The 25,157-nt window shown below is 31.2% G+C and overlaps 11 protein-coding genes across 11 annotated transcripts; 4 read left to right on the forward strand and 7 right to left on the reverse strand. All coding sequences in view use genetic code 12, as the record gives it.

Moving 5' to 3' along the window:
• Positions 1-327: 327 nt before the first annotated feature.
• BBC1 (Bbc1p) lies at positions 328-3,192 on the reverse strand (the record flags this gene model as incomplete). The annotated part of the gene is made up of 1 exon (XM_706641.1): positions 328-3,192. One exon carries the CDS (start codon positions 3,190-3,192, stop codon positions 328-330), a length of 2,865 nt encoding a protein of 954 aa, XP_711733.1.
• Positions 3,193-3,669: 477 nt separating this feature from the next.
• On the forward strand, positions 3,670-4,764 carry SWD2 (WD-repeat containing protein; the record flags this gene model as incomplete). Its single annotated transcript, XM_706640.1, has 1 exon — positions 3,670-4,764. The coding sequence occupies one exon, from the start codon at positions 3,670-3,672 to the stop codon at positions 4,762-4,764; it is 1,095 nt and encodes a 364-aa protein (XP_711732.1).
• Positions 4,765-5,371: 607 nt separating this feature from the next.
• CAALFM_C107560WA (uncharacterized protein) lies at positions 5,372-6,331 on the forward strand (the record flags this gene model as incomplete). Its single annotated transcript, XM_706639.2, has 1 exon — positions 5,372-6,331. The coding sequence occupies one exon, from the start codon at positions 5,372-5,374 to the stop codon at positions 6,329-6,331; it is 960 nt and encodes a 319-aa protein (XP_711731.2).
• Positions 6,332-6,356: 25 nt separating this feature from the next.
• CAALFM_C107570CA (uncharacterized protein) lies at positions 6,357-7,565 on the reverse strand (the record flags this gene model as incomplete). Its single annotated transcript, XM_706638.2, has 1 exon — positions 6,357-7,565. One exon carries the CDS (start codon positions 7,563-7,565, stop codon positions 6,357-6,359), a length of 1,209 nt encoding a protein of 402 aa, XP_711730.2.
• Positions 7,566-8,011: 446 nt separating this feature from the next.
• On the reverse strand, positions 8,012-9,244 carry PRY1 (Pry1p; the record flags this gene model as incomplete). Its single annotated transcript, XM_706637.1, has 1 exon — positions 8,012-9,244. The coding sequence occupies one exon, from the start codon at positions 9,242-9,244 to the stop codon at positions 8,012-8,014; it is 1,233 nt and encodes a 410-aa protein (XP_711729.1).
• A 1,252-nt stretch (positions 9,245-10,496) lies between these two features.
• CAALFM_C107590CA (uncharacterized protein) lies at positions 10,497-13,622 on the reverse strand (the record flags this gene model as incomplete). Its single annotated transcript, XM_706636.2, has 1 exon — positions 10,497-13,622. The coding sequence occupies one exon, from the start codon at positions 13,620-13,622 to the stop codon at positions 10,497-10,499; it is 3,126 nt and encodes a 1,041-aa protein (XP_711728.2).
• A 511-nt stretch (positions 13,623-14,133) lies between these two features.
• Positions 14,134-14,658, forward strand: ATP7 (F1F0 ATP synthase subunit d; the record flags this gene model as incomplete). Its single annotated transcript, XM_706635.1, has 1 exon — positions 14,134-14,658. The coding sequence occupies one exon, from the start codon at positions 14,134-14,136 to the stop codon at positions 14,656-14,658; it is 525 nt and encodes a 174-aa protein (XP_711727.1).
• Positions 14,659-14,813: 155 nt separating this feature from the next.
• CAALFM_C107610CA (uncharacterized protein) lies at positions 14,814-15,758 on the reverse strand (the record flags this gene model as incomplete). The annotated part of the gene is made up of 1 exon (XM_706634.2): positions 14,814-15,758. One exon carries the CDS (start codon positions 15,756-15,758, stop codon positions 14,814-14,816), a length of 945 nt encoding a protein of 314 aa, XP_711726.2.
• Positions 15,759-16,070: 312 nt separating this feature from the next.
• PIR32 (Pir32p) lies at positions 16,071-17,339 on the reverse strand (the record flags this gene model as incomplete). The annotated part of the gene is made up of 1 exon (XM_706633.2): positions 16,071-17,339. One exon carries the CDS (start codon positions 17,337-17,339, stop codon positions 16,071-16,073), a length of 1,269 nt encoding a protein of 422 aa, XP_711725.2.
• An 818-nt stretch (positions 17,340-18,157) lies between these two features.
• CAALFM_C107630WA (monothiol glutaredoxin) lies at positions 18,158-18,685 on the forward strand (the record flags this gene model as incomplete). The annotated part of the gene is made up of 1 exon (XM_706632.1): positions 18,158-18,685. One exon carries the CDS (start codon positions 18,158-18,160, stop codon positions 18,683-18,685), a length of 528 nt encoding a protein of 175 aa, XP_711724.1.
• Positions 18,686-19,655: 970 nt separating this feature from the next.
• On the reverse strand, positions 19,656-22,172 carry CAALFM_C107640CA (uncharacterized protein; the record flags this gene model as incomplete). Its single annotated transcript, XM_706631.2, has 1 exon — positions 19,656-22,172. One exon carries the CDS (start codon positions 22,170-22,172, stop codon positions 19,656-19,658), a length of 2,517 nt encoding a protein of 838 aa, XP_711723.2.
• Positions 22,173-25,157: the final 2,985 nt, after the last annotated feature.

The following is a 25,157-nucleotide window of genomic DNA, read 5'->3' on the forward strand; positions in this document are numbered from 1 at the left end:
GACTTCAACGAAAACATGACAGGATGGTGATATTACTTACCTTTATGGGTGGTAGTTGACGTTCTGGGGCTTGATTTTAGAAAGAAGAAAAAAAAGAAGGGGGGAACTGGATAAAAATGAGGAGACGAGGAGAAGAATTTGTTGCTCCTTTTATACTCAAAAAAGTCCTGTATATTAGCGTGTGGTGGAAATAATAAATGTGGTGATCTTCTTTCTCTCATCACCCCACACACTCAAAGAGTTTAACAATGATGGTTACGTTTAAAACAATACTTCTTCTTCGTTAACATATACATAGCTACAAAACACAAGCCTATTCATTTGTAATTACCAACCAACAAATTGTCTTCCAACTGGTCTAAATACTCTTAATCTACCACTAGTCATATCACTAATCTTGTAACTTCCTTTAATTATATGCCCAGATTGATCTTGTTCTATGACTTTGAATTTCTCCTTTACAGGATCAAATTCATATATCACAGCAGTATATGGTTCTCCTTCACCCAAGGTAGTCGATTTATGACCAATTAACCCTTTATGTGAAAAATTCCCGCCTTTAATATATAATATATCTCCAGGAAGAACTTCACCTAATTTTGTAGAATTGTTAACCGATGGAGTTCTGACAACTTTATAAACTGTAACACCAAACGATTTGTTGCCAATAATTGGTAAAATATCTGAATTCAACTCAAAAAGATAGCGAACTAAATCAGTATCCACTCTATCCCCCAATAATTGTGTAGCTTGATCTAAAATAGGGAAAGCTTGTCCAGTCCCCAATGGTGGGGTAGGTTTAACATATTGATTAATCAAACGTGCAGAATTTTCAGAATCATTAACGTCGTAAGCAACTTCAATTACCAATTGAGATAAATCATACCACAATATATAGTAGTCTTTGTATTCAACGGTTCTGTTTCCTCTTTTGGCAAGAGCATTACTATCAACTTCATAAACCAAATCAGATCCAAGTTGAGAAGCCAATTCATCAGGTAATTCATCTTCTAACCACCAACCATTCATTGCAAAATTGCTTGAAAATTGTGAAGCAACGGTAGAATGTTTTCTCAACGATTTCGATCTCGTAACAGTCGAGTCCAACGATTTTCTTACTGTCGGTGCGTTTTCTTCTTCATTTGAGCTAACCAAGCTTGGGAAATCAGTTGCAGCCCTTTTTGGTGGTTCTCCTACTGGTATTGGTGGTGGTGGTGGACGTGAGTCTGGTACAGCTGCAGAAGGAATTGGTGGAGGTGGAGGTGGAGCTGCTGGCCTACTACCAGATTGAGATCTTTGTGGTAATTGGTTATGTGGTGATGCACCTGCAAATTCAAAATCACCATCAGACAGAGATTCTTCGTCCTCTTCGTCCTCTTCAACGTGTCTACTTTGGAATGGAGCAGATGCATTGGATTCTGGAATAGGAGGAGCTGCTACCGGAGCTGAAGTAGGAGCAGGAGCAGGAGCAGGAGCAGGAGCAGGAACGGAGACAGGAACTGGAGGAGCACGACTTGGAATTGGTGGATGCGGCTCTTCCTGTTCAGAATCAACTTCAGGAACTTCTGTTTCATCTGATGTATGATGAGGATGAGGATGATGTGGCGGTGGAGGTGGCGGTACAGGTGCAGAAGAAACAGGAGGGGCTTGTGGAATTCCATACTCTTTTTTTTCTTCATTTTTTGCTGCTTCAGATAAATCAGCTTCATAACCTGCACCTTCAATTTCAGCATTAATATCTTTCAGCAAATTAATAGTTTTATCGGTACCTATCTCATTTTCCAAAACATTAGAAGACACTTGACGGCGATCAATATCGGATTCTTCATCATCTTCGGCAATTGATGAGCTGTCGTGGCTAAACTCTGAAGAAGCCAAATCACTAACTCTTACTGGAATTGCCGAAGGAGGTACAGGTATCTTTTGTGAGACAGACTTTGAAATTGGAGATGTTGGTGGTTCAGATGCTGGAGGTACAGATTCTCTTTGATGACTAGTCACAGTATTCGATGATGACTCTTTAGCTGTATCACGTTTCTTGGTGCTTGGTGTTCTCTGTGGCGGAGCCCCAAAAGGTGTTGGCATTCCCATCATACCAAACATATTTCTACCACCAGAAATTTTTGCCATTCTTTCAATCAATTTGCGTCGTTTATCTTCTTCAGTTTCCTCTTCTTCTTCTTCTTCTTCCTCCTCTTCTTCTTCCTGTGCATCCTCATCACCAGCACGAACATTTCTTTCGCCAAAGTTTGGATCATCTTTCTTGTAGTCGCCTTCGATATCTACAGCTTCAGGTTCAATGGCACCTGGTGCAGGTACTTCAGTTTCTTTGATAGCATCATGAACTTCTGGGAGCTCATTATTTTTAATTGGCAGAGTTGGAGTATGAATTGAATCACCAGTGCCATGTGTAGCAATCTTGGATGGAACATCGGCATCTTGATGAGTTTCTTTCAAATGTTTCAATTTTACCCGTTCCTCAGCTTTTCTCTTATTTCTTTCCTCTTTTCTTCTCATTGCTTCGGCTTCACGTTCGGCTTCTTCTTCTTGTTGTTTTTGGATCAAAGCAATACGTTCCTTCAATGACAACTTGGGGATTTCTTCTTCAGGCTTTTCCACCGGATCATCATGACTAGTAACAAGTGGTGCCTTAGAATCATGGAGTGGACGAGCAACCAAATAACTATCGTCTCTTGGTTGTATTTTAGGGACATATGACGATGCACTGGCACCAACAAATTGCTTTTTGATACTATAAGGATCAACCGGTTTAGAGGAAAAAGATTGGGGCATGGGTACTTTAGATGAATGAGACTCAATTGCTTTCAGTGCAGAGTGAACAGTTTCAGTTGGACTTCCCAAAGGTTTTTCAATAGACTTTTTGGGTGAGGTTGTTTCCACAGGTGCATTGTTGGAACCACCATCATTGTTGTCTGTTTCAACTTTCAAAGGCAGTGCTGGATTCGGTTCTTCAGGAATTGCCGGTTGATCAGAGTTCCCACTTGACTCAGCAGTAGTTGGTTCCTTCAATTCTTCAACAAAATTCTTAGGGAACATTCCTTGTTTGCCGTCATATTCCCCAGAATACCATTCATCATTTTCTACGGAAATAATATTGATTATTGTGCCAGCATCAAAACTCAAATCTTCGTCGTAATCTGATTTGTAATCAAAAATTGCCTTAACTTTCATAGTGGATAATTCTGAAAAATGAGGAGAGTGGGGTAGAAGAAGAATAATTTGAAGTAATTTGAAAACAGGAAAAGATAATTATTAATAATTGTGGAGTTTTGAAGTGTCGGATAATCGAGCAATCAATTGGGGGTAACAAAAGAACTACGTAAAGAAAACAAAAAAAAAGGTGTGATTTCTGTCAAATGGAGAGACAAAGACAAAAAATGGGAATTTCATTTTTAGTTTATCAACGACAACAAAAATAGGAGACATTCGAAACTATTCCAAGGCGCGCGCCCACTTTCACTGACTCTGTCGTCTTATTTTTCTACTATCTCGACACGTTCGTGGTGACGTGCCTCCTAACCTAACCTAACCGGCATTGACGTACCGGATAAAAAAGAAAAAGAAAGAGAAATAGATGCCGAAAACTGAAAAAAATAAACATTAGAATCAACTCTCATTAACAAAATTGAAACAACTACGGGCTATAATATGAATAGCTCAAGACTGGCCAACAATAGTCATTCTGTGTCAAAGTCAAGTAGTTCTAACTCAGTATATATTAGTGGAACAACACTAGCGGCATTACAGCCTGCCAAATCCTTCAATTACCATCAAGGTGCTTCTATCACATCTTTAGACTTTGATGATGCTGGGCAATTCCTGGTATCTTCAGGAATAGACAAATCCATACAATTATACGACTGTCATAAGGGGACACACTCTAAAGATATACAATCACAGAAATATGGGGCACATTCTGCTAGATTCACTCACGAAGAATTGAATTGTCTTTATGCATCGACACCAGAACCAAGTGATAACAATGAAAATGCCATTAGATATCTTTCTTTATCCAACAACCGCTACTTACGATATTTCAAAGGTCATAAAGCCCAAGTGAGCTCCATAGAAGTAAACCCTGTTGACAAGACTTTTCTAAGTTCAAGTTATGATGGAACTGTCAAATTGTGGGATTTAAAATCATCATCAGCCGTCGGGAATCTAGAAGTTGGGCAAAATTCCGTCATTGGGTTTGATCCACATGGAGTTGTTTTTGCTATTGGGAAATATTCTCAAGGTGAAACAGGAACAGTGTCCCTATATGACTTGAAAACATTTGACAAGGCTCCTTTCTTGCATGTGGAAATACCTATCTTGCCAGGACAAATATGGAATAAATTGGAGTTTTCTAACAATGGTAAACTAATTCTTATTTCTACAGATTCTGCTGAACATTATGTGCTTGACTCGTATCTGGGAGAACTATTAGCAGTTGTCAGATTGGCTATAGGGAGTGTTGCTAGTAATAATTGGATGTCATTCAAATACCCTTACACTGGGTGTTGTACCTTTTCTCCGTGTGGGAAGTACTTGTTGGTGGGCACACCCAAATCCACAATAAATATTTATGATGTTTCCAATCTACACAACTCCAACAATAAACCAGTGATATTATCTAGAACAAACCACATTCTACAAAGCACAAATGGTATTCCCAAAATCGTTTCTTTTAGTCCCAAAATGTTTACTTTAGCAACGGCAGATACTACAGTAACCTTATGGCTGCCACCAGAAAAAGTGTAAATAGTAGAAAGGTGGTTGAATCTACATCGAGTTAGACTATATAGGCCACAAGTTCTTGAATAATATTTACTGTAGTACTGAGATATTTTATTCTGTAGTCTACCTGAGATTATCCAGAAGTAGAATATGTAGTCGAATTTGGAGTAGAAATGATAAAATATTATGTATAACAATAAACAAGTATATTAATCTTAGCTATGTAAATTTTAAACTAATACCAATTTCTATAGAACTGGTCCGCTAATTATAGTCACTCAGTAAATGGCAACTAGGTTGTACGTTAATAGTTTATGAGATTTACACCAATATGAAATGGTAAATCACAAATGAACACAGATCACTTCCCAAATATTACTCCTATAAGGAGTTCTTGTACTACACGGCTAACAATATACCGCTAATATATACACATTCCGGTGGATTTTACGCAACTCGACGTCGAGAGGGGGGAGGTGGAATTGGATTGCTTTATATACCCATACAAGTCGTGTGTTTGGCCCACGAACTTATCCGAGGTTCACACACCAAAACGCCCCAGTAGATTATAAAGTGAGGAAAAAAAAAGAAGGCATACATTCCATCCTATGTAGTAGATTCATTAGTTCAAATGAATAATTCCATACGGCAGTTTTTAAACAAGTCTAAAGCAGATGTAATATCTCACAGTGTAAAATGTATTATTCCTGAACAAGTGTCTCTACCGACTAATTTACACCCACCAACACTGGCATTCAATTCATACACAAATAAGTTTAAAAATGCCCAAGACTTTTATGACCATATACAACCAATTCCATTTCAAACCAATACCCTACCTAAAGATCGATCTGAAATCCGAGGAGTCGATAGTTCTATTCATAGGTTTCTATTTAATAAATTCAAATGGAAAGAATATCCCCCAATATTAAAAAATGAATTTATGATGATTCAATTCTTCCCTCATCATCATATTATTTCTAATTTTAGAAAATCCAATATTGCCTTTGCGGTGAATATTTATACTATCCCATTATTTAATAGTATCAGACTTAGGGATGCAATGAATAGATATAGAGGTCGATATTCAAATTTACAGTTTTTCAAAACCAAGACTCTGCCCATTCAATCAGCTTGTGGAAGATCACAAACCAAGAAACTATTTAGAGAATTGTTTGTCAAGGCATTACAAACACTGGGAGTGATAAACAAAGAAGGAAATGATAATACGTCAGTTACTGACAAATTGAAAGGAGTTTATGCAATTCATATTTATAAGGTACCGATTACGACCGAACAAAAAGATAAAGTAGTTCAAGACTATTCGGCAATGATAAATAAGATTGTCAATGATAAAAATATTTGGAACACATTAAACCAGGCTGCTCGCAGAAGCAAATCCGTGAATTTACAGCCGGTATTACCAAATGTCAGATTCAGTTGGGAGGTTGGTAATTGTAAAGATGATCGAATTAGATTCCCCTTTATCAATATGACTGAGATCCAATCCAAGAAACTGGAATACACCAAAAGGTTTAAGAAAAACGCCAATAAACAGAGGAATCAGAATCAACAGGACATAATAAAGTGAATTAGTGTATAATAAAGTATTACTACTATATATCAGCCCAATCTGGGTAATCAGTTTCAAAATGATAATTTTCATATTTGAAGCTTAATGCATGTAACCATACCATTGAATTCAGCTTATATTCTGTATCGATCAATGATCTCTTGCATTCACTGCAAATTGTCAGTTTCTGTAACATCAACTTTTCAACTTGACCTGCCTTTAAATCCAAGAGCATATCTTTTAACTCTTTATCATTATGCCAATCAATGATGTCTAATAAATTTATATGAGAATCGACAACATCTCCGTCAGTGGCTTCAAAATTCTCAAACTGAGGATATTTGGCAAATAATTTGTTATACAATTGCTTTTCAATATTGCATTTCTGTATTGTGAGTTGATCTTGTTCTGGTTGATAAAATGAATCATTAACAATTGGGAACCCCAAATTACGTAAATGAACTCTTATTTGATGAAATTTCCCCGTTATAGGAACACATTTAACCAAACTCTGATCTAGACTTGCATTATATTTGATTCGTTCAAATATTGTCGTTGAATCAGTTGGTAACTCCTCCATATTTCCTGACATTAAATATCCATTCATATTGACTGCAAATATAGGACATCGATATCGATGTATGCCTTCAGGAAATTTACCCGAAACTCGAGCCAAATATGTTTTCTCTGTATACTGTTTAGAATCTCTCATTAATTTCAGGAATCTCACTCCACCATTCTTGGTTTTCGCAAGTACAAGAACTCCCGATGTCACTTTATCTAGTCTATGACAAGTCCAAATAGAATCCATATTCAATTGCTGCTTAATTATTTCAGATAATGAATTAAAATAATAATTGCCTGTTGGATGTGTTGGTATACCAGATGGTTTGTCAACTACTAATATCTCGTCATCTTCATAAACCAGTTTGATAATGTCATTATGCCACGGTATAGGTGGTTCGTGTCGATGTTTAGTATGACATATTATATCTTTCTCATCGAGCTTTCTTTTAATTAGTGTTTCGACTCCAGTTAGAATTGATTGTTCAGTAGGTTTATTGCTGTTGGTCACAATGTATAGTTTCTCCGATTCAATATCATCAAGAATATTTTGTTGACATTCTCCAAAATCTGATTCATAAACATCGATTATTGTTCTTGCTTCCCATCTTTTTTTAACAAATGTTTGAAAGTCTGTATAATATGGTATTACTTTTCGAATGTTATTCTCAACAATGTATTTTGACATTTATAAAATCCATTGGAGGAGCATTTTTCAAGTCCATCGTATTTTTTTTCTTCTTTACATGTTGTTCAAATATGGTTAGATTAGTATATGAAATGCAGTCACAAGATATACATATACGTAACTAACCAGATTTATCGAAATGATAGTTCGATTGTCCACCTCGTCTTATCACCTTAATACAATTGCTATACATGTGATGACTAATTCTTTCTCAAGTATTAGTTTTGCATACCTAATTGCTACCAATTTTTAGAATTTACATCCAAATCATCTTGCAAATAATGTTCTATATAAGTAAACAGCTTGGCCTGGCTACAATAAACCAGTTTTTATCTTTTGATAATCAATATAAATACTTTTTTAAATAAATCCTATAGAATAAGGTATACAAAGAGAAATGAAACTAACGATAATAATAATCTAAACTAACTATTGGGATTGCTTTATTATGGGAATACATTTTTTGAACCTTGACCAATGACATTACCATATGGATCATATTCACAAACAACATAAAGACCCCAATTTGATTTTCTACAATCTTTATAAGCACAACCAACTTTAGTACTACCTTTCCAAATCACTTGAGTGAAATGATTATAAACAAATGATGCATCACTGTACAGAATTGGTTCATCAACCCAAGCAGCAACTGTTGATGCTCCATCTTTGAATCCCGCAGCTAAATTTTCTCCAAATTTACCATGAGTATGAGTTAAAACTCCAGAACAATCATAATTATCAGCATTATTTTTAGCATAATTATAAGTATCAACATCCCAAGATAAATCACCAACTTTATGTTGAGCTCTATATTTGTTATGAGCATCTAAAATTTCACTGGCAAATGAAGCATCAATACCATCACATTGTGAAATAGCAGCATAAATATCTCCCGATGATGAAGATGAAGATGAGGAGGAAGATGAAGATGAGGAGGAAGAAGAAGTTGAGGAGGAACCGATATTTGAGCTTGAAGGTTGTTGTTGGATGATTGTGGAAGATGAAGCAGATGGTAAGCCAGAACCAGAGTCAGAGTCAGAGCCAGAACCAGAGCCAAATCCAGATCCAAAACCAGAACCTAATCCAGAGCCTTGATTATTATTACTTTGTGGAACGGGATTTGACGCAGCTGCTGCATCAGGTTGAGCTGAATTTGGACTATTAGAACCAGAAGCTGGAGACCCTTGTTGTTGTTGTTGTTGTTGTGAAATAGAAGATGGGGTTGATGAAGAGCTTCCTGATCCAAATAATCCACTCAAGAAAGATAAGAAACTGTTTCCTGAAGAAGAAGAAGATGATGATGATGACTGAGGACTTGTTGATGCTGGTGCAGCGGATGCAGTGTCACTGCCACTAGAACTATCACTATCACTTCCTCCAAAGAAACTATTGAATAAATTACTCAACCATCCACTAGATGAAGGAGTTGAACTTTGAGGGGCACTAGAGGCTGGGGCAGGAGCAGCGGGTGAAGCCACGGGAGCTGGAGCTGGAGCAGAAGCTGCAGCTGCTTGTTGAACATTAGCATTAGCATTAGCAGCAGGAGCAGCTGCAGTTGGACCAGCTGCTACTTGTGCATCCGTAACTGTTTGCCAAACTGTGATAATTGCTGGAGCAGAATGAACATTCGCGAGAAGATAACATAAAATTATCAGTAAAATATAATTCTGTTTCATTATTGGATATATAGGGGAGGAGTTTCGAAACTAAAAGTGGAAGGGGGGGGGGTTCCTTATAAATATATGAAGCTTATCAACAAGAGTTTTTGACTTGAAGGTGAACAATACAATAAAGAATCAAAAAAAAAGAATGACGAAATGACGAAATAAGATGAAAGTGAAAGGAAATTTTATATATATATATGAAAGATATACAAAAAAAAGGAGAAGAAAACTTGGATTTATGTTGGCAGTGATTTTTTTTTGTTTTACCAATAATTGAATTTTTATAATTGTCTATATAAGGTAAATTTTGCTATATTATCAATATATACTTTATACTAACAATACGATCAATGAATAGTATTTCATAATAAAGTCAAAATATTGAGTTTATGGAGGCTGCGAAAAAAAAAAAAAAAAACAAGCACTGAAAAAATATAGTTTACCCAATTAGGAAATTACCGTTTTTTGTCCCACCACATTAAATATCCTTTGACTAATTAGGAAATGATCTCTTTTTTTTTTTTTTTTCCTTTTAATCATAGTATCATTTTACTTGGTATAAGATTGTAATAACTGTTGTTGGTAATGGTTATACAGTATAGCCTTCGTGTAGAATTGGCTGGGGGGTGTTGGGGTGGGGTGGTTCTTCTATTACAGTAGTTATTCCTTTATCAAGAAAACAAAATTCTGGTGTATCATATCAAGAAAACCCTTATTATAGATAATAGACAATAAGTGTGCTTAAGTAAGTGGGGTAGATCAATTAAAGCTGTTTTACTTTCATATTGTAGTTTCAACTGACATTGTTTCCTCACTCACTCTAACTTTCACTTACATCTAAATAATAGGGATCAATTATAGTTTGAATCTTCTTTTGCTTCCAGAATGAAAAGTTTATATCAAATACAACGAAAACTTCAGAATAAAGTTTCTAGTAGTGTTCGTATATACTAGCCCTCTCTCCCCTCCTATTACTAATGCTATATACGGAAATGATTTCTCAAAATCCTTCCTTTTTACCGTATTCAGTACATTGATTGAAATTCCAGGCTTAATGGTAATAAGAAACTATTACCACGAAGTGAGCAAACGCCTAATATTTAAATAAATGTAATATCGCCTATCATAATCGTATTAAAGACTCTGATATACTAAATACAAAAGAATTAAAGAACAAAAAACAATCTCTAGTAATCACTTTGAATAAGTAAGTCTCTATAACTATACATATTGTCTATTTTAATACTTCCTTAGTTTATTAAAGTTAAAATTTTCCAGTAAAAATCTCTTTTAATGTAGAACAAATAACTTCTGCTACTCCACCACCAGTACATCTAACAACAATTTGTAATTCTTTACCAATCTCATCTGTGCCTCTAATAGTTATTAAAACTCCATAATTTGATTTTTGTGTATGTAAAATACCAGCACTAGCAACATATATTGGCCCATTTAAGGTATCATCAGTTGTTTTAATAATAGCTAATCCAACTCTTGATAATAAACGAGAAATATTTGATGAATTATAACGATGAGTTAAAATTACTTTATGGATAAATTGACCTTGTTCAATACCTAATAATTGACCAATTTGATTCCATCTTTTATTAAATTCTTCAAAAGTGGATAATGTAGTTGGTGTAATGGTTTTTAATAGTAATACGGGGAATTTCAAATTTAATTGATTAAATGATCCACCACACATATATGTCATTGATAATACTGGACTTTCATTATTTTCAATGATATTTCTCACTTTAATATAAATTTCCATTTGTGTTTTATCTTTAATTGTAGATTCAGGAAGTGTTTGTATATGTAAAGTATAATTTGGATCTTGAATATTAGCTAATGATTCTAAATTGAGTATGGTAAATCCAGTTATATCCTTATTAATGTTTTTACGAGCATTATTAATAATGGTGAATTTGATTGTTAATTCATTAGTATTTTTCATGATTCGATAAGTGATTTTAATCAATTGATCTTCATAAAATATCCCGGCATCAAAATGTAACATTCTATGATATCCAGCATACCAATTTGGTGACAATTTCAATGAATGTGAACCATTATTATTATTAGTTGTTGTTGTTGTGGTGGTGGTGGTGGTGGCGGCGGCGGTTGCTGATTCTTCATTAAATGGATCATTTTCTATAGTTGTATTAAATTCTTCTACTTCTTCTTCTTCTTCAGGTATGGCTCTAGAAACTGGTTTACTTTTAATATTTTTCGCCATGACTAATGATCGTGATCGATTAACACCAACAATTCTACTAACACTTCCAAGTCGATTCATTAATGGATTTTCCACTTTATTATTAAATGCTGGGAATGGTTTAATAACATTTTGGGCAAGTTTGAAATCTGATTGTAATGTAACTAATTTCAAATATTCATAAGCTCTAGTTTGGATTTCTAAATCAATCGATTGAGTTTCAATTTCAAATAAATCAACAATATCAGGAACAAATGATTCATTAGGAAATTTAACAAGAAATTTTAAAAAAGTGGAAAGTAACATTGCTCTTGTTAATAATGAAACTTTAAAATATGCATCAAATAATAATTGAAATTGAACAATTACATTTAAATCTTCAATATCATTGATTTGATCTCCAAATTCACCCAACACAAATGCAGCTACTTTGATAAGACTTTCTGATAATGGTAATGCCTGTGGTGGTGGTTGTTGCTGTTGGTGTTGCAGGGGTGAGGCAACATTACGTTGATCAAATGGTCTTCTTAACAAATTAATCAATAATTTACAAGTCTTTTTCTGTAAAGATTCATTATTGACGACAATTTGGACAATTCTTTCCCAAACTTCATTACTCATAAACCCAACTCCATTTGAATTACTTCCACCACCAATAGATAACAATTTAAGCATAGTTGTTACATACCAAGTTGAATCAGTAGCAAATTTTTCTGCCATAACTGCAATTTTAATGGCCAATTCTGATTTTAATAGGAAATCTGCATTAGGAAAATAATCTAATAGTTTACTAATAATAATATTGTAATTTTCAAAATTACAAATGGTGTATAATAAATCTAATGCCTTACGACGTACTGAAATGTCTTTATCACGTAATAATTTCATGATTATATTTAAGGCCTTGTCAAAATTATCTTTCAGTGATGATAAATAATTTGAATTTGATCTTGCAGTTAGTTTGATTAAGGCATCTAATGATAAATATCTAGTGTTGGTTTCATTGGATGTCAATAACATTAGCAATGCATTCATAGCACCACTTATGGCCTCGGGAGATGCTTCTAAAAATACAGCAAGAGAAACTGCTTGGAAAAGTATAGAGCTTTGAGAATTTCTATTGGGTAATCCTTTAATTGGTTGAGATGCATTTTGAATAGATTTGGCTACCACTTGACGCAATTGATTTATTGTATTATCATCTAATTTATCAATGGTTAACACTTGTGACCCTTGTTGATCAACAAGTAAAAATAATTGTTCAACAAGTTGTAATAATTTAACAATTAGCCAAGGAGCTGGTGAGTCATAATAAAAATATGGTTCAGGGCATTTCCCTTCAATGACAATTTGACTTAATTGAGAAGCTATTGAGGGCATAACTGATTTGACATATTGAGGTTCTAAACTCAAAATAAATTGTAAAAGTGGGATTGATGATATAATTGTAGAATAATCTTTATCGTCAATAAGTTTTAAAAGTCTAGGGATCCAATTGTTATTAGTTATAATGACTTGAGGGTATAATTTCAATAAAGATTTTAAAGCTATACTGGCTTTGCTTTTAACAATTGGACTTGATATTGGAGAAGTAACTGAAGCATAAACCATATCAACCAATTCCAACCATAAATGAGAATTTTCATCTGATTCCTTAATGATAGTATTATCACTATCAGCATTAATAGTGAACACTGAAGCAATAAATTGAATGGCTAAACAATTGAATTCTTCATTATTACTTTGTAAATCTCGTACAAGATCAGTATGAATATTTTCAAGAATATAATTCAACCGTTGTTTAGAAGATGTGAATTTTTTACTTTTTTGGTTCTTACCATTTATTAGTATCTTTTCATTATCTAATAATGTTGCCACAGCAATATAACCAAGTTTTTTTTCAGAAAATATATTGGATTGTAATAATTGAAATGATTCTTTTAAACCGAAATCAACTAAATTAGGATTCCCAATTAAATAAATATAAATTAATTTACAAACGTATTTTTTCTTTTGATAACCATTTAAATTGTTATTATTGAATTTAGTTTTAATATTATTGATTTCTAAATTGATTTTTTTATCTTCTTCATCTTGATCTTTAGAATTTCGAAGATCAACAATGAATTGAGTCAATCCTTTCATTTGACTTTTAGGTTGAGATTTCAGCATAGTATTGACATATGTAGCAAAAGAATAGTGAGGGGAGTAGTACTAGCAAATTATCTATAAAATGTAGATGTATATGTGTGTATGTGTATGTGTATAGTGTGTATGTTATTATTAAATAGATCTTTCTATATTACGCGGAAATCAAACTAATTTGAAGACAACAACGAGGACGAGGACGAGGACGAGGACGACCCCTTGAAGAAGAAGAAGAAGAAGAAGAAGAATAGGTGTCACGTGAAACAGTGGTATTAGTAGTAGCAGTAATAAAATCTATGTCGTGTAGAAATGGATAAAAAAATGGGAAAATTGTGTGTGTAAAAGTTTCAACTTTTTTCATTGGTTGGAAATTTATTAAAACTTAAGCACTACTTGTCCGAAATTTCTACATTGAAAGAAGTTAGAGAGAGAAAGAAAAAAAATAATCAAAATCTTCCAACCAACACAAATTCTTACAACCATTTTTACAACCACATCTTCAATAGCAATATCCACATATACACACATACACACAATGTCATCAGTTGCTAAACAAGCTGCCAGAAAAGTTGATTTCAACAAACTTGTTAATGGATTAGGATTAACTGGAACTACTGCTTCATCTTTAACTGCATTCAAAAAAAGACATGATGAAGCTAAAAAAGAATTTATTGATTTATCAAGTCAATCTACTGATATTGATTTCAATCATTATAGATCAATTTTAAAAAATTCTAAAGTTGTTGATGAAATTGAAAAAGCTGTTAGTGGATTTAAACCAGTTACTATTGATGTTTCTAAAAATTTGAAAAATATTGAAATTTTTGAACTGAAAGCTATTGAAAATGCTAAATTGACTGAAAAATCCGTATTAGAAGAAATTTCTGTTTTACAAAAAACTTTGAAAGAAATTGAAAGTGCTAGACCATTTGATCAATTAACTGTTGATGATGTTGCTGCTGCTTCTGATTTGGAAGAAAAAGTTACTTATATGGTTAAAAATGGTAAATGGGAAGTTCCAGGTTATAGAGAAAAATTCGGTGATTTGGCTGCTATGTAATAGTGTTTTTCCACATCAATTGAATTGAATTTTAAAAGAAGAAAACCATGGATAATTAGAAACAAATTAAACAATCAATGTGATAACTTTTTGTTAACCACTATTTAAATTAGGCAAATAAATAAATAAATAAATATATATATATTCAAAACTATTTATAAATTTTTTGAAATCATTTGCCATTTAGGATGTGAAATGTGTTTCCGTTTATTCTGTTCTATCTTATCAGATGTGGGATAAGTGGCAGCAGTAGCAGTAGTAGAATTATTTAAAACATGTATGACATTAGCATCATTACTAATATGTATAGTTGATGTAAATCTAGTGATAAATGGAATAGGTAATTTTGTATATCTTTGTAATTCATGATTAGGATTATATAAATATGATCCTACTAATCCACTATCAAATTCAATATCATATGATGTTAAAACCACCAAGCAATTATATTTACGATTAATTTTCTTCACTAAAGTTAATAATAAATTATAATAGCCGTGGGTTTTTGTAGAATCATCATCATTATCATCATTGTTAAACTGGATATTAGTCTTGGTATTTTTGCCAGTCTTGCCATATGGTTGGTTATTACCTTGATCTGGGGGTGGAGACTTGTCTGGTTGATTGAATTGTTCAAATCCAAGAGATTGATAATTATATTGATCTACTATTTGAAGATCATAAAAGAATGATGAAATATTATGAATTAATATATAATTAATATGTTTATCTAATATTTGTATTGTCGTTGTCGTTGTAGTTGTAGTATTATCAAAATATGGTGAATTTTCATTACAATTATATAAATCTTGTAAAATTTTAATCAATTGAGGATAATTCTTACATGGAACAATATTTATGAAATTATTTCTTAAAAGTTCATTATCCATACAAGATATCACCAATATAGAATCAGTAGCATTAGTATTATTATTATTATTATTCAATTGTGGAAGGATATGCTGTCGGAATGTTTTTCTATTGGGATATAAAATCAATCCATAATCATTATTAGAAAAATTCAATGTATTTTCAAATAATCCTAATTCAATTTTTGTTGATTTAGAAACATGATAATCAAGTAATTTCGATTGTTTCATAGATATAGGGGGTGTGGGGGGTTAATGATTTGATGATGATGATAGGTCTCTGGTTAAAGCTATCAACATTTATACGCGTTTGAGTTTGTTGCCAAAAAAAAAAAAAAAAAAAAGAGACAACTTTTTACAACTCAATTCATTTCAAACAAACATATCCCATCTTCTTTCATATTAGAGATTAATCAAATATTTATTCAATTGAAGAAATAAGTAAAACATATACATAGATAGGGAGATCACATTAGTAGGGAAAATTCATTTCAAACAAGATTAAGATCAAAATTAAGATTAGCTGTTCTTTTTTTTTTTTTTTTAACATTCAATTAATTCAACAACATCTAAAGTAACAGGATGACATTGGAAAGCAATTGGTTCATCATATAAATTATAAAAATCTCCAGAAGCACATTGATAAAATTTAGTAGAATCACCTAATGCCAATTGTCCTTGTTTTGTAACCGACCAACCAGCAGCATAAATAGCACCATGTTGAGGAGTAGGTCCATCAAATTGAAATTGATGACCCGATACAATACAACCAATTCTATCATCAGAATCTCGTAAAATTCCATCGGTCAATGTCATTTTTAAAGTAGAATTGGTATAACAAGCAACTGAATAAACTGGTGAAACAAATTCTGATTCATAACCTTCCGATTTCTCATGTTTTGGCTTTTGCTCTTGTTCTTGTTCTTGTTCTTCTTGTTCAGGCATTGGTTTTGGTTTATTCCATTTGTGATCATCTTCTTCGTGGCCGTTTTCATGATCTTTATAACGATGATTATGATGATGATCTTCATGATAATCTTTATGTCCATGTTTATTTTCATAATTATTATGAGGTCTCTTTTTATGATATTTTTTACTATTGTTTGGTCTTGATTCATTATTATCTATATCATCATAAATTTCTTCAATAGTTTCAAATTCTTGTACCTTATTGTCTTCTATTTCATTGGTGTTGTTATTTTCTTCTTGCATCTGTTGTTCTTGTGTTTCTTCTTCTTCTTCATTGATCTGTTGATTTTGATCAACCACTTGTTGATGAGAATCAGATTCTGCTAATACTTGACCAGAATCTTCATTTGCTTGTTCTTGAGTATTCATATCTTGATAATCTCTTTTAGCGGCCATATCAATATTTTTTTCATCAAAACAATCTTCGTCATCATCATCATCATCACCACCACCACTACTGTAGTCATGTTTATGTTTCATTTTTTGAACTTGACCATCATGAATTTGAACAATAATATCTTTAGTTTTAGTTGGTTTAGAACCAGGAGCCGTAGCAGTAGAAGTAGTAATTATTGAAGTAACAAAAGTAGTCGTCGTTAAACTTGGTTTAATTTTAGATACAATGGGTTTTTCATAATCACCATCTTCATTAAGAATATAAGGGTTAACAACAATACCAAATGTGAATGGTAAACTATCAATATATTGTCCTGGTAATTTATTTTTACATGAAGGAGGTTTTAATATTGTCCAATCATCACCATTTGCTGGTACATAATACCCGCTGGATTTAATAATTTGGAAAAAAATTAATAATATGGGGAAAATCAAATAATGAATCATTTTTAATGAGAAAGGTGAATAGACTAGGAGTTATTTATATATATATATATATATATATGGATGATTTGTTGTTTAAAAGAAAACAAAAAAGTGAATAATATTGAAGAAATTCAAGAAGAAAAGTGTTGAATAATAGTTGAATATATATATTTATATATATATATCAATGGTAATTAATCTTGAGATGCAAAATTTAATGCTGCAAAAAAAAAAAATAAAAGAATACTGTGTGTCGGTATATACTTTTACATACAAAGATTGTAAACAACAAAACAACAAAACATCATTACTTACAGATCTTTGAACTAGTTTAAATCATAACTAAAAAATTGTAAGGTATCTTTTTGCAGCAATGTAATATAATTACAAGTTATTTAAACAACAAAGAGTTATGAAGATTAAACATAATAAAAAAAAGAAGAACCTAAAAAGAAAATCCAAATTTTAGCAACAAACTTTTTATTTGATATTTTAATAACAAGAATAATTAACAAACTTATTGTTTTAATATATAAGAAGATTTAAGCTAGATATAAGAAGATTCAACCTAGATATATAAGATACAGTAATGATAGATATTGAGATAGGTTAAAGACTTTAGTAACGATATTTACTTTTAAATGTCGTGAAACTTACTATGGCGACATTTGTCTCAGTAATAAATTTTTTTCTCATTCATTCATTCATTCATTCATTCAATTAATAAATGATAAATTTTAATTGGTGCAATTCAATCTTACCTTCTTCTTCCTTTTAAGATCTTCTTCTTGCTATTAACAATAATTATTTACTTTATTTATCACAACCCAAGGCTAACTATGTTTAGAAGATCGTTATTATCAACATCAAGATTTATCAACAAGTCATCATCATCATTATCACCTGGTTTATTATTGAATAATTTCCGTGGCAATTTCCAACAATCACGATTTATATCCACTGAATTAAAAGATGCATTAGATAAAGCTGTTACTACATCCCCCGTAGTTTTATTTATGAAAGGTACACCAGAATTCCCACAATGTGGATTTTCTCGAGCCACTATTCAAATTTTAGGTCAACAAGGAGTTGATCCGGAAAAATTTGCTGCTTATAATGTATTAGAAGATTCTGAATTACGTGAAGGAATAAAAGAATATAGTTCATGGCCAACAATTCCTCAATTATATGTTAATGGAGAATTTATTGGTGGTTGTGATATTATCACTAGTATGGCCCAAAATGGAGAATTGGCAGAATTATTAGAAGAACTGAATGCATTAATTCCTGAAGAAAATGAACCAACAACATCTGAAGAAAATCAAGAGACGGTTCAATCAGCCAATATTAAACCAAATAGAAATTAAGTTAGCTTAAGTTATTTTTTATTATGTATAAAAAAAGAAAGAGTGCCCTTGTATAGAATTATTAATAATAAAAATATTTTTTTTTGAAATAAAAAAGATAGAATTATAGACATTATATGTTTCAAATTGAAGTACTACTAAACCCATGTGTGTGTGTGTGTGGTTTATATTATTTGGTTATTAATAGGTAACTCATGTTAATAAATTCTTAAAGATTTAACGACCCATAAAAATTGTAGAAATAAAAAGTATTTCAGGTAGAAGAAACAGTGAAGAAATGGTAAAGAATAGGTTAGATGCTCCCCCCCCCCCCCTGGATTGATCAACCGACTTTCGGAGAATGTATTTATTATTATAATATTCACAAAAAATGAAATGTTGTTAGTTAACTATTGTTATCAACTTAAAATTCCCCAATGAAGGGACAAAGAGGGAGAGAGCTAAATAATACTGATATTGTTATTGTTTATAAATCAGTTTGCCATAATAAGCAGAGTAAACACTAACTACAGAGTAACTTACCAATATCAGAATGTTCAAAACCAAAACAGTTAAACAATTATATGTAAAACATATATATATTATTACATATAAAACAATGATTGACAAATTGACAAATTGAAAACTATAAAATTACAAATTTTTGAAAAAAAAAATACAAGCAAATATATGATTAAACCTCTTCACCCTTAAAAAAAAAACCCCAATGAAACCAAAAGCCAAAGCTAAACTGGAACTGAAACTAGAATTGAAACTAAATAAGACTCATTAATAATAACAAATTGTGACGAAATTTAAAAAAGATGCAAATATATATTCTTTGAAAGAATAAGCCCGGATGAATATAATTCAAATTTTAATACCATAAAATCAAACATTGAGATATATATATATCTTAGATAATTCATACTTTTCCATGGAATAATTTGTATAATTTATGTTCATGTGTATATAAATTTGTTGATTATTTTCAAATAATGGTAGCAGTAGCATTAGTATTTATAATTGTAGTAGTAGCATCACCTATATTTGAAGTTGTTGGTTTAATTGATTTAATTGGATTAATAATAATACTACTACTTGTAGTAGATGATGATGATGAGGTGATTGGTGAGATTATATTATTGCTATTTTTACGTCGAGTTAATAAATTTGAATTTGTTAAATTTAAAGTGAATTTAAAATCACCATTTAAACCTGATATTATTGATGATGAACGAGTTTCATGATTTGGAATATTGGTGGTTGTGGTGTCATCATGTTCATCATGATTGTCAATAAGTTGATTATCATTATTATTAGTACGTAGAGGGGATCTGCCATAATTATCTATACTATTATTATTATTGTTGTTGTTATTTGTTGTTGTATAAGTAGGAGTATTCAGAAGTATTGATGAATTAGTTGTTGTCGTCGATGTTGTATCATCACTATCATTATCATTAATTGAATTCTTATGCAAATTGTCAATGCCGTTGCTCTTATTTAATGAATTTAAATTTTGTGAAGATAACTTAAATCTATGAAATTGATTCTTTAAATCTTCTTCTTCTTCTTCTTCTTCTTCATTATCTTCTTGGGGTGAATTAATTTTATTTAAATTGAAAACATCTTTAAAACTAATTAATTTAGGATATGGAGTTTTAATATAATCATGATGATTTTTCCTAGTTTTAAAAGGTAAATCTCCCATAATTTTCAAATGTTCATTAATTTCATTGACATTAACATTAACATCTTCATCAGAATCAGAATCAGAATCATCAGAGTCATTTGTTACCTCAGATTCAATCTCTTCGTCTTCTTCATCTAATTCAGCAATATCTTCAATGAAAAAACTTAATGGTTCTTTTTCTTCTTCTTGATTAGCAAAATAAATGTCATCATCATTATTATCACCATGACAAATACTTGCTTTATTTTTAATTGATTTATTGGTTGTCATTGCAGGATTATCAAATACTTTTTTAATTGCTATTGCTCTAGGTGATTTACTAAATATTTGTTGAGATGGTGGAGGTGGAGCCAATGATAAAGAGTAGTCATCATCTTCTTCTTCTTTTTCTTTATTAATTGGGTTGATTATATCTTCATGAACATTTTCAAATATAGTTTGTTTAATAATATTAGTATTCTTATTATGATTAGGGAAATAACCTGGTACTTCTTCTTCTTCTTCTTCTTGTTTTTGTTGTCTTTGCTTACTTTCATTATTCATATGTTTCAAAATCCAAGGATGATTCCAAATTTCATCAATAGTAATTCTTTCATTAGGATCAATAATTAACATTTTTGATACTAAATCTTTAGCATCATTTGAAATTTCATCCCACCAAGGTTTTAAAAATTCAAATTTCCCATTGATTACATTATTAGTTAATATTTCAATATCATCATTATAAAATGGTGGGAATCCACATAATAATGTGTATAATACACATCCTAATGACCAAATATCTACTGATTTAGAATAATTGGTTATACTTAGTTGTTTGGATTTAGTTTTGACTTTAGATTTGGAAGATTTAAATAATTGATGATAAATTGAACCTGAACCTGAACCTGAACCGCCACTTGATTTATTACTGTTGTTGCTATTGTTATTATTATTATTATTATTATTATTATTATTATTATTCCTACATTGGAAAACTTCAGGAGCAGTATAACCAGTAGTACCACAAGGAGTTTGAGCAATATTCTTATCATTTAATTGTTTAGCTAAACCAAAATCAGCTAATTTTATTACACCAATAGTTCCACCACCTATACCATATTTAAATTCTCCTTCATCGATTTTTTCATTAATATCATCAGATTTCCTTAAATATTTCTCTAGGTTATTATCATTTATTCCTCTTTTAAAGAAAGGGATTTTATTGAATAATAAATTTTCGGGTTTTAAATCTCGATGAACAATATTCAACGTATTATGTAAATATTGTAAAGCATTTAAAATTTGTTTAAAAACATGATATGATAAAGGTTCAGAAAGATAAGTATATTTTAATATTTGATCAAAAATTTCTCCACCATCACAATATTCCAAAATTAAAAACGTTTGATTAATACCATCAATAACCCCTAATAATTCAATAATATTAGGATGATGATGATAATTAATTTGTTTTAATATATTGATTTCATTAATAATATTTTGTAATTGTTTCAGATTAAGATTAATTTTATTAATGATTTTGATCGCAACAATCATATTATTCTTCGAGATATCAATAGCTTTATAAACTGATGAAAATGCTCCTTCACCAAGTAATTCAATAAGTTTAAAATTTGATGGTAATTCTGGATATAAATCATTTAATTCGGAATCTATAGTAAATAAACTTGAAGTCGTCGATAGTCTAGTAGGCTTATTAGTGTTGACATAATCATTATTGATTGAAGTAGCAGTAGTATCTATTGAAGTCCTATTACTGGTAGGATAAAAAGTAGTAGTTGATGTACTAGCAGTTGATGAAATACTCATTTTTTGGGTGGCTAGCTTAATGCAAATGATGTATGTGAGGGAGGAGGATAAGAATGTAGTAAGTGAGTAAGTAAGTTTAATGCAAATGGGAAAGATATTTATATCATTAGTATAAAATAAATGATATAAATGATATATATATATGTAGATGTATATTATTAAACAGTCGAGTAGTAGTATGTGTGTGGGGAGTTATGAATAACCAGTAAGATTATAACTTGAAATTAATTACAAATAAAAAGAATAAAATGTAAAACAATTATTTGTGAATAAAGAATTGGTTAGAAAGTTAAAAGAAAGGAAAGGAAAGGAAATAGTATAGAGTATATATATATATATATATATATTTAGTTGTTATAGTTGTTACATATGGTAGAGAGTTAGCTCACTCAAATAGTAAAAGATTTCACACGACTTTTTTTGTGTGTGATCTAATTTGGGGTTTGATACTTTCATTGTTCTTGTTGTATAGAGGGAAGCTATTACTAATATTATTATGCATAATATGTTGTTGTGATGTGGTTTCTTATACAGTATCTATGTTAAATGGGTTAAATAAGATTAATTTGTAGATTGGAGAATGAAATTTTATTCAAAACCTATTCTGACCCATTCCACTTCACTTCACTTTGCCAATTTCTCATAACGAGACCAGTTACTCTTAGCTGTTGTTGTTGTTGATGTTGTTCTTTGTGGGAAAAAAAAAAAAAAAAACGAGAGAAAGAGAAAAAAAAAAAGAGAATGAGGGGCAAACATTTAAAGATAAGAACTGATTTGCTACTGCTGCTGATTGGTTAATTAATTGATAAACATCAAAAAAAGATTAGCAAAGGAGCAGCAGTAGAAGTAAACACACATTACGAGTAAAAGATGAAATAAAGTATAAAGACTTTTCAAATTGATATCAATTTACGGAGATTGTGTTTGTTGTTTGGTGATGTGCGTGTAATTGTGGTGAAAAAGAATAATTGGTTCAATTTAGTGAGGGGAAATAAGAAAAACAATCAGGGTACTGCATATTAGGACAATGTCTATCCAGTTGTGGAATAATTACACAAACCCAATAAACAATAAACAATAAACAATAGTAATAAATTTCTTTTTTGTGTTCTATTTATAACACTGCACCAAAAAGAAAAAAAAAAGGATACCAATGACGTAATAGAAAGTTGTACACTTCTTGATTCATTCATAAACTTACAAGTAGATGGATAGACTAGTTACTTGGTGGATAATATCTATTGTTATTGTTTCTATATTGGTTGAACAATCACCAAATATCATTCACTAAATAAACATACCCCAATTAAGAGACATATTTTTTATTTTTTTCAACTACTGTATTTCCGGGGTTGGATATTAAATATTGTCATGACAATAATTATATTGTCTTCAATCTATTGTCTTTCTCCCTATTACACCGAAGACGAAAGTAACAACAACAACAACAACAACAACAACAACCGCCTCTTACTTTAAGGATTCTAAGGTTCCTAAAAATAATTATAATTGGAAGAAAGGTTTTTTCAGGAGTGAAAATGTATTGTCACATTTTTTGTCTCAGGTTAGGTTAGTTTCCCTTCTTCGAGTTTATCCGTTTAAAAATTTTTGTAAAATCTTGTTTACTCTTGATTAAATAGTGTTAGATTTAGTCTATGCTTATTATTGACAAGCGTGATGTTTATCATCGATAATGGGGTCATTTTTTTTTTCATCTAATTATAAGTAAATTTGGCAATTTTTTTGGTAACTAAACTTGCTTTGGTTTACTTTTATTTTGCCTTGTCTATGTCTAAGTCTATGTCTATGTCTATGTTTATGTCCGTTGCTTGGTTGATATTTTTAGTCTCGTGCATGCATACTTTAAGACCAAGAAATAATGTAAATTTTCATGGACCTAATTCTTAACTTACTTTTGAAATGGTTTGTTATTTTAAAAGGCAAACTATACCAATTGTAATAATCGGAAGATTCTACTTGATAAGGAATTACGAATTACAAGCAATCTTTTTACTTCAAATCATTTTAGTATCCAAAAAACTATCTATCTATATTTAACTATGAATTAAGTTTATCGCTTTAATTTTGATTTCAGTTTTAGTCTTCTCCCCAGTAAGAAAGTTATTATATTTTTCTTTTTTTTTTAACCATTGATTTAGTTTTGACATTCCTTTGTATATGAATCTTGTTGGTGTTGTTATTGTTTCCCGCCCCCCCTATTCATCCCATTTTCTTCTTTTATTTGACTTAAACCCCCACTCCCCACCCCTCTTCTCCCTTTGATGATGATTTCAAATTTGAATTGTTTGTTGCTCTCTTCTTCTTTTAGGGTGTACTACTCTTCTTGGTGATCGACTTTGTTTTAGGTTTGTATATTGTGGATGAACGGCAATAAATGTCAATTGACAAAGAGAAAATAATTTTTACTATCAAATTTGGTACAAATTTCAGTTCAAATTCAAATTCAAATTCATGACATCATCTATTTTAGATGTGGTGGCTTTTTTTTTTTTTTTTTTTTTTCAATAAATCTTACTAAATTCTATCAAACAAAGAAAGAAAGATCTTCTTCTACCAGAATCATAAGCCTATTTTTTTTTTAAGCCTATGGGAAGATTTTAGAAAAGATGATCTTTGGAAAATACAATTGATTTCACTTTTTCTTTGTTTGTGAATTCCGAATTTTAGTTGATCTCGCTCGCTTCCTGTGGTTACAAACACTACGGACTTTGAATAATATCTACTACTACTCTTATTATTGTGTCACATAGATATTGATTGATTGATTGATTGGTTCAAACTCTTTCTGTTGTTATTGATTTACTCAAAATACAATTGAGAACTTGTAATTTCAATTGTTAATTTCTAACTAATAGGTGGTGTTTCATTCGTTTCCTCTGCCTGCCATATTTAGCCCCTCCCCCTTTTACTGCATCACGTGCAATGTTGTTAAGAGAATGTTTATTCACGAGTAGGTTTGTTATC

The sequence above is a fragment of the Candida albicans genome, chromosome 1, assembly GCF_000182965.3.
Source record: "Candida albicans SC5314 chromosome 1, complete sequence".
NCBI lineage: Eukaryota > Fungi > Ascomycota > Pichiomycetes > Serinales > Debaryomycetaceae > Candida > Candida albicans.